At 44.0% G+C, this 10,000-nt stretch overlaps 2 protein-coding genes across 3 annotated transcripts in view; both read right to left on the reverse strand.

The window, feature by feature from the left end:
* Positions 1-1,985, reverse strand: part of LOC116220348 (fibrous sheath CABYR-binding protein) — a 14,668-nt gene extending 12,683 nt beyond the window's left edge. For both annotated transcript variants that reach the window (XR_004163596.2, XM_031566860.2), the window contains exon 1: positions 1,707-1,985. The gene's annotated coding sequence lies outside the window, so the exon portion shown is untranslated. The remainder of the gene's footprint in view (positions 1-1,706) is intronic.
* Positions 1,986-7,710: 5,725 nt separating this feature from the next.
* Positions 7,711-10,000, reverse strand: part of LOC105912073 (ral GTPase-activating protein subunit beta-like) — a 32,709-nt gene continuing 30,419 nt past the window's right edge. The window contains 1 exon segment of the mRNA XM_031566870.2: positions 7,711-8,623. Coding sequence (XP_031422730.1) covers positions 8,445-8,623 — 179 coding nt within the window. The 3' untranslated portion in view covers positions 7,711-8,444.

Genomic DNA, 10,000 nt, shown 5'->3' on the forward strand with positions numbered 1-10,000 from the left:
TAGAAGTGGTGTGGTCTGAAGGCAAACACACATATTGGGTAAGAGGTCTACACAGTATGTGCCTGCAGGGGAAGCAGGACTATTTGTGTGAATGTGTGTGTGTGTGTGAGTGTGTGCGTGTGAGTGTGTGTATGTGTGTGTGGTGTGTGTGTGTGTGTGTGTGTGAGTGTGTATGTGTGTGTGGTGTGTGTGAACATTTCAAACATGACAGACAAGTACGTATTTTGCTTGTGGCTGTAAGCATATAAATGTGTGTGTGTGTGTGTGTGTGTGTGTGTGTGTGTGTGTGTGTGTGTGTGAACATTTCAAACATGACAGAAAAGTACGTATTTTGCTTGTGGCTGTAAGCATATAAATGTGTGTGTGTGTGTGTGTGTGTAGACAGGTAGACATGGTGGGAGTCTCTGAGCCTGTGAGTATGTGTGTGTGTGTGTGTGTGTGTGCGTGTGTGTGTGTGTGTAGACAGGTATTCATGGTGGGAGTCTCTGAGCCTGTGAGTATGTGTGTGTGTGTGTGTGTGTGTGTGTGACAGGTAGACATGGTGGGAGTCTCTGAGCCTGTGAGTATGTGTGTGTGTGTGTGTGTGTGTGTGTGTGGTGTGTGTGTGTGTGTGTGTGTGTGTGTGTGTGTGTGTAGACAAGTATTCATGGTGGGAGTCTCTGAGCCTGTGAGTATGTGTGTGTGTGTGTGTGTGTGTGTGTGTGGGACAGGTAGACATGGTGGGAGTCTCTGAGCCTGTGAGTATGTGTGTGTGTGTGTGTGTGTGTGTGTGTGTTGTGTGTGTGTGTGTGTGTGTGTAGACAAGTATTCATGGTGGGAGTCTCTGAGCCTGTGAGTATGTCTGAAAGAGTGTAATGGAAAGTGGAGACACACGATGAAGCCCCCCCCCCACACACACACACACACATATGAAGATACACCTGTCCCAAACACACACAGACATACTTCACCTGCGTGTGTGAGTGTGTGGGTGGGGTCTTCACAAGGTGACTGGGACACATGAGGGTGTCTTTGGTAGAGCACCTGCGCGCACACACAGACAGACAGGACACACACACACACACACACACACACACACACACACACTGGAAGATCATCAGTGTCTGTGTGCGTGTGTAGTGACAGCAGGCTCTATGACAGGCTTGTGTCGGGCGTCTCCTTCAGGTATGTGTGTCAGAATCCCTTCATCCAGTGACACAGGAATTACAAACATCTGGACAGTGCGCCGTGCTAACAGAGATGTTAAAACTGGTTATATCTCACGCAGCAGCAGTGTTATCATGCCCGCAGTGTTTGCTACGCACACATCCCAATCTCTGATAGACCTAGACGTCATCTTTTTTTTTAACTTTGCTGACATCATCTGACAACGACCGTTGAATTTTGAAAGTTTAACAAAGAAATGTCGAACTAAAGGAGGGGAAGTAAACATGGAGGGGAGAAGTGACATTAGGAGCAGGCTATTGAAGTTCAAAACAAATGACATATAATTCAGGTTGAGGCCAACAGAACAGGGACGACTGTTAAAAGGTCCTCTAAAATAACATCGGACTCGGACATGAGAGCGAAGGCCACTATTTACAGTAAACATTAAAGTTTACGTCCGACTCCAATTTACAAGACTAACAGGAGGACTAAAATGACAGCTAAGTCCTAAGGTAGTGAACGCCGCACACCTGCAACCCTCGACGGTTTGTGCAACTTACCACTTCTCTTACGGACCTGTTCTTCTGATACGCTGTGCTCCTCTTCCGAAACAATTATCATGAAACTGCAAGAATTCCACCGCTTATTTCCTCTATTCATCCAACGCAAATTAATTCTCCCAGCTCCAGAAGACGCAGCTACGATCTATTCCCAGGTAAGACGCTGTGTTGTCCTGCAGCCAATCCGGAGAGTCGGTCACACCCTGTCCCCTTGGAGGGCCAATGAGCGTTCACCGTCACACTTGTTGTCCCTTCATATGGTTACAGGTCGCTATCACAACCTGCGGAGAACAGTCCGTCTGCCAAACAAATGAAACAGGTTCGGGTGTAACTTCACGCCAATTACACATATTCTCCTTCTCAATTGTCTTTGTGGTTAAAACCATCGTTGGAATTCCGCCCTTCAAGGCCTGGGAAGCGTTTACTCTGGCTGGCTGTCGCGCGCACCTGGCATCCAGTGAATCATCCACGAGAGCGTCTCTCGAGAGAGACCTCATTAACCTCATTAAAAGTCATTAAACATATTATAATAACATAACATCATAAAACACAATTTCAAATGGCATGCAAGCTAATAAACACATAACATATCAAATTAAACATGCACTGATAGATATACAATATTCTCATTAAGTCCAGTCGAAGCATTTCTTAGTTGTCTTAACACACAGGTATTGGCACTTTATTAAATAGTGTTGATTGAGGATATAACAATGGATGATTCCTGAAAATAATGATGTTCTTGAGAGTTTAGAGTTCCCTTACGGATTTGGGTAAATTTGACCAAATGTCTTGCTCAGAATCTCATTTGCTATGCTGTATTAGGTAACTCTACTTCAGCCACTATCCAAAACAAACCACACAGTTGATGTAGTGAAAGTCGTGGGGTGGCCAAGCTAGGAAAGTGTTGGGATAAAAGTTCACTGACATTCCAGTGTTTTTATCAGTCAGGGAAGTGATGCCAACTGCCAAGATGACACAATCACTGCCTCTCAATATCCATCCCTTATGCATGGGTATGTGTGTGAGTGTGTGTATCTGTGTGTTCTGGTAGAGACAGACAATGTGTGTGATCTGGGAGAAAGAGTTAGAGGTTGTGAGTGTGTGTGTGTGTGTGTGTGCGTAAGTGAGTGTGTGTGTGTGTGTGTGTGTGCTAGAGGAGACGAGGTGAGAAACACTGAGTGTGTTTGTTTCTGGGAGAGAGGAAGAGACACTGTGTGTGTGTGTGTGTGTGTGTATGGGGGATTAGAGGACGATCCTGACGTCACCTGATCACGGTGTGTTGGCCCTGTTGACCTCACATGTGTGTGTTGACACTACATGGCCTTCGTGTATCTATGCTGGTCTGGATCTCTTCTGGAAGCTTCTCTGGGACTATGATCAGGTTAGAGGAGACATCGGAGGTTCTGAGTGAGACATCGGAGGTTCTGAGTGAGACATCTCTATGACTAAGACAGTGTACTAGCTGCGAACTCAGCCAACCCTCACAGTTGAACATCACAGCCTTCTCAAAGTGCACCCGGAAGAGTCTCTGAGAAAACATGACTTCAGAGTTATTTACACATTTTGAGGAACGCACACTAAAACATAACACGTAGTGTGGCATTAACACACTGATACCCTTTATTATGGGCCAGATCAGGGCAGGACTCACTCAGCAGGTGTGTGTGTGTGTGTGTGTGTGTGTGTGTGTGTGTGATGGGTCTCCACTCAGTCTCTCAGTGCGATAAGATCTAAGATATCTGTTTCTATATCTACAAACCAGTCTCTACGAGTAAACAACAAGATGTATTTATGACATCATATATAAACACAGAGATGTGCACACACACACACACACACACACACACACACACACAACGAGCACTGCAAACTGGCGGAAGTTCTGCAGGAGGTCTGCATTAGTTTAGTATCATTTAGTTTTCATTTAGAAAAAGGTGCTGCTTTGAAGGAACTCGTTTACACATGGAACTCCCACATCTGTGCGCGGACGCGGACACACACACACACACACACACACACACACACACACACTCCCACGGTCTGTGCGCGGACACACCCCAACATGGTGCTGACCCACCCATGTCTGCGCTTAGAATCTTGCTCATGTTTTGAAATTAGCAAGATGATTTTGCCAGGTTATAAAATTAGCTTCAGGTTATTAAATTCAGGTTATTAAATTAGCTTCAGGTTATGCTCGACGGACTGCATGTTGCCCATCAATGAAATTAGGGCCCATAGTTATAATATCAGCTATTGACACACAGATACACATACACACACCAATCCATCCCCACACACACAAACAGCAGGTACACAAACAGCAGGTACACACACACAAAAGTAAAGATGTAGGCATGGCTGAGTGGCATGTCTTATTCTCCTTTGCCATCGCCATGGCAGCCAGTAGTTCTTCTGGAAGGTCATCTTTATCCCCAAGGTCAGAGGGAAGAATTCCATCATGGAATGCCAGGAGGCTGCACTGCAAAAATTCAGCTTTTAAAAACAAGAAAAGAAAAGTAATAAAATGATCTGCCAACAGTACAGGGAAATTTGACTTACAAAGATTTTTTTTAAAAAGAACACAAATATATCTTAAAATTAGTGTGGCCAGACTAAAAGCAAGTACAGTTGTCTTGATTCTGACTTTGACAAAGCAGTTTTGTACTTGTCAGTGGAGATCAAACTAGTATCAAGCATTAACTTGCTCAGAACCAGTAATAAAATCTCAGTAACAAGTTATAATACCTTATTAAGATAATTAAGGACTGAAACTCTTGAATCAAAAATGCCCGGTAAGAAGAAATGTGTTGTCAAACTAAAAACAAACATATATTACCTTGATTCAAGATATTTCCTCTTTCTATCATTTCAATTTTTGCAGTGTGGTTATCGGAGATGATGTCAAGAATTGTACACACTGTCCCCATAACACACGTCACACACTCACTACGTCAAACACACACACACACACACTAATTTGTCTCACCGGGCAACATATCAGCCCCTCACACACACACCTGGTGTTATTGCCTCTGTGGTTAAATGCAGACAGCAGACGCATCAACACACACTGCATACCTTTCGAACAAAAGCCACAGATATAAACATACTTCTCCGAGTGACGCACAGCTCTTGCCCGGTGGCCAGAATCAACAGCAGACGAGCAGCATCATTTCATTTTGGAGAGGAAAATATGTGCAAAATGTCATTTGAGCACGAGAAGTATTTACACAAAAGATTTCACATAACATAGCAACCCTCATAACACGAGTTCATATAGTTGGATGCCTATGCAGTAATGAGCAAATTTAAATCAAGTATGAAGTGGAATTTATGACAATGGTTTAAAAGTTAAATTGAGTACAACACATACAGACAAGCCTCAAACACACATACACCACTGACTGAGAATAAGCAGCCAAGGGATTAGGACAGCAAATCAGCTGCCGTGTCGTGCTGTGACCACTAGAGGGCGAGCCGAAGCTAAACTCTCAACGGTCCGAAACTTTGGAGTGAATGTCCGGTTTTTAAAAACGGTCAGCCTCATTTTCCTCTGGTTAGGCACGTTTGTCGAAAAACATCCTAGTTCTCACAACGCGTTGTGTAAAACATACTGAAAGTTCATCTGTTTTCCCATTTAAGACACAAAGTTAAAGTCGTCATTTTACTGTGTCCTGTAGCTGACATTTAACTTGACATTTAACAACATCACACATCACAATCCTGCCATCACACATCACAATCCTGCCATTCTACTTGTTGTCCTTATAACACCCAATAACACACTCCGGCACTCATGCAGACACACACACACACACTCTTACTGTGGTCACTACAACCTCTACAGAGGCTGCAACCCTCCCCATCCACACAAACAAAAACACACACACACACACACGCACATACACAGTGCGCGCAGTCACACTACAGCCTCTACAGGCCACAGATCACCAACACAAGAATGACACACTAATAACACCGTCAGGCACTCATGCAGACACACACACACACACACACACACACACACACACACACACACACGGCCGCACACAGATCATCAACACAAGAATGAAACAATAATAACTTGCCAAAGTCTGAAAGATAAAGTTTTATTCATTTCTCTCATTCCTTTTCCAACGGGTGCCACACACACACACACACACCGAGAAAATGAAGATAACAGAAGCCAAGATGAAAAGATGAAGATAAAGAGATGAAAAGACAAGAGGAGAGAAGAAAGAGAAGAGAAGACAGAAGAGCTGCTCGATCAGAAGAGAGGCGGACAGACAGACAACACCAGTACACCGTCTCACTAAGCAGCAGCCAAATTTGGAACGGACGTGGCTCAGATATGGCCCTGATGCGGCCCTGATGCGGCCCTGATCCGGCAGACCTGAGCTGAGCCTCAGGTCATGTGGTGAGCATGCAGAGGCATGAATCACACCACTTGAACTAATAATGTGTAAATAGGGATTCCTTCAGTGAACAGACATAAAATATCATAAAACATAAATCATCATTAGGTATCATCAAAAAACATGTTCATAAAATATCATTAAACAATCATAAAATATCATTGTAAAACATAATCAATAAAATATGATCATTCTGAATCACATTATAGTGTAAACATAACTCTAAACCAATCTCCAGCAGGGCTGTGGGCCTTCAAAGTTTGCGTGTGTGTGTGTGTGTGTTTGTGTATGTGTTGTAAAATGCATACAGGAGAGTGTGTGTGTGTGTGTGTGTGTGTGTGTGTGTGTTTGGGGGGGGGGTTGTTATATGTAAATGCCTACAGGACAATGTGTGTCATGTGTTTGTTTTCTTGCACACGTGTATGGGTTGTGTGTGTGTGTGTGTGTGTGTGTGTGTGTGTGTGTGTGTATTATACGTAAACAAGTCAGCGGCAATCAGAATGCTCCCCTTCAGCTTGAGAGGGGGGGCGGAGCTTAATATTACCACCACAGAAGAGGAGGGGTCACATGATGAGATTCCATTATTACATCATCATTACATCATCACCTGCCCCTTTCCGCACACAAACATCACAGAAGTAAAAGTCTTACAATGCAAACAATAGTTTTAAGTAAACAGTAAACAGTAAACAGCGGAAAGAAAGTAAACTTCAAACAGGAATTGATGATGTCATTAGTTGCTAAATTGCTAAAAGATATCTGTCAATTCAAGAGTAAGACACAGATGTGAGGCAAGTGCCCTCCACCAATAAGAGGCGAGCTGTCAGGCCATGTGACTGTGGCTAACAGGAAGTCCCTCCTCACAGTATCCTTCTGATGGAGACGAGGAGGGGCTTGAAACATCCACACACAGTGAGTGTAAGTGTGAGTGTGTGAGTGTGAGTGTGAGTGTGAGTGTGAGTGTGAGTGTGAGTGAGTGTGTGTTCCACCCAGATGGATATCACCTCTGAACAGTCTAAACAGTATTCATGAAAGCAAATTAAATAAATATATAAACAATTAGACTTCATGTTGGGTGATACAGCAGCCTCGTCACCCAGGAGACCACGAGGCCAGCCAGAGAAGGGCTCTCACGGTTCTATCAAATTAAGACTTAATTGACACTTAACGATAACCTGTGCCCTAATCAATGATCCCCTCAACTCCCCATGACCTCATTCAGTCCTCACCACAACCACAATACTCAGAGTGTCAACAGAGGGACAGAGACAAGACAGGACAGAGGTCTGAGGAGAGGGACAGAGGAGAGGGACAGAGACAAGATGGGACAGAGGTCTGAGGAGAGGGACAGAGACAAGACAGGACAGAGGAGAGGGACAGAGATGGGACAGGACAGAGGAGAGGGACAGAGATGGGACAGAGGTCTGAGGAGAGGGACAGAGACAAGACAAGACAGGACAGGACAGAGGAGAGGGACAGGACAGAGGTCTGAGGAGAGGGACAGAGACAAGACAAGACAGGACAGAGGAGAGGGACAGGACAGAGGTCTGAGGAGAGGGACAGAGACAAGACAAGACAGAACAGGACAGAGGAGAGGGACAGGACAGAGGTCTGAGGAGAGGGACAGAGACAAGACAAGACAGGACAGGACAGAGGAGAGGGACAGAGACGGGACGTCTAAGGAAACAGGCAAGGTGTGGGAGGTCACAGGTAAAGGTGAGACAGGAAATCTGAGAGGTCATGGGTGACAGGTGAGACAGACATTGTGAGGGTCAAACGTGAAAAGTGAGACAAAGGGGGGGAGAGGTCAAAGATGGGCGCTAGGATCACTAAGGTCAAAGGTGACATGTGAGTATAGAGAGGTCAGGCAGTAGAGGAAGTGATGTGATCTGTCTGCAAAGATCATTATTGAGGCTAGTTAGGAACGTGTGTGTGTGTGTGTGTGTGTGTGTGTGTGTCTACCCCCGATGGCTTCTAACACACACACACACACAGCTTTCAAATAAGATCTATTTCCAATACTAGCCTGTACACTACATCCAACAGTAGCCTTGCACCTGTGTGTCGATGAGTGTGATCACTGTGCAATGGTTGCATTTGTGTAAGTATGTGTGTCAGCGTGCCTCTGTGTGTGTGTGTGTGTGTGTGTGTGTCAGTGGCATGGCTCTTGAGAGAGAAAAAATCTCCGGGTCGAGCTGCTGGCTGCAGTATTGTTGTATGGTAGAGTGTGTGTGTGTGTGTGTGTGTGTGTGTGTGTGTGTGTGTGTGTGTGTGTGTGTGTGTGTGTGTGTGTGTGTGTGTGTGTGTGTGTGTGAGCGTGTCAGTGGTATGGTTCTCGAAAGAGGGAGGTGTAGAACTCTGGTTCGAGTTGCTGGCTGCGGTACTTCTGGGTGATCTCTGCGATCTTCTGCTTCCTCCTCACGTGAGGGGGACTGTACGAGTCGCTCTCCAGTCGCCGACGACGACACACGTTTACCACTGTCTGACGCACCAGAGAACCTAAACACACACACAGACACACACACACACACACACACAAACACACAACATCACAGAGTGCCCATATTTATAGGTGTGGATCCAGGACTCAAAGATCCACACTGTTAAATTCAATTGGGCATGATAAACACATATACATACACTATATACAGTATATATACAGTTTATATGCATGATAAAACTATACATACAGTATATATATATATTAGGGCTGTGAAATGATTACAATTTTTAATCAGATTAATCACAGGTTTCTGTGGATTAATCATGATTAATCACATATTTTCTCGGTATATTTTTGTGAGAAAAAGATTTATGACAAAAGACAGATATATACATTTAACATGTTTTCTTTTTTTTATTCATAAAAAAAAACAATGGTGCTGCAACTGAGCAGTTCTTTAGCAGTTATCTTTGCTATTCCATATGGAACATTAATATAATCTTCATCCTAAACAGAATTTGGGCTTCTTAGCCATTGTATGGTTGAATAAACAGTTTGGAACTGTTGTGCACATGCCTCTGCAAAGTGGAGCTCTTCTGTTTTCATGCACGTTAGTGTAAACGACTTTAACTTCCATTCGTCGGTGATTAGATGTGCAGTTACACCCAGGTAGTTATCGTTACTCACAGAAGTCCAGTGATCCCCTGTCAGCGCCATTATTGTGCGACTTTGCGGTGCTTTGATACTCGAATCCCCCGTTGCCACTCGCACAACTTCGGTGAACCCCTTGTCCTCAACAATATTAATCGGTCTACAGCTTTTTGCAATCCATTTGGCAACTGTGCTAGTCAACTTGTCACAGGCACACTTAATGAGGGGCCTACGTTGTTCAGTGAGGGTGGTTTGGCGCATTCCACTTTAACTCCCCTCGCCGACCAACGCATGCATCGCGTTGAGGTGGTACTTATTGCTACGGTGAAACGATAACGTCTTCCCGCAGAGTGTGCATATCACTTTGGTTTTATTGAATGTTCCATCTTTGTTTTTTTTAAACACGAACTTCCCATTACAGCGGCGACTAATGGAGATTGGGCGGAATTGTCGGTATATTTGGAAGCTCATTTTGCGCATGCGTTAAATGCGTTAAAAAAATTAACGAATTAATCCTGTAATTTAATCATAACGCGTTATTTTTCACAGCTCTAATATATATATATATATATATATATATATAGATATAGTATATATACATGATAAAACTATACATACAGTATATATATATATACAGTTGATATGCATGATAAAACTTAATACCAGTGTCTTATGTTCCCTGCAACTAGAGTGGTCCCTCTTTGTGCGCTCATGGTATGCTAATGTAGAGAGAACACTGTTCCCTGACCCCTACACCCCTACAACCTGCCCCTGTGTTTGAC

This window comes from Clupea harengus, chromosome 4, assembly GCF_900700415.2.
Source record: "Clupea harengus chromosome 4, Ch_v2.0.2, whole genome shotgun sequence".
Taxonomy (NCBI): domain Eukaryota; kingdom Metazoa; phylum Chordata; class Actinopteri; order Clupeiformes; family Clupeidae; genus Clupea; species Clupea harengus.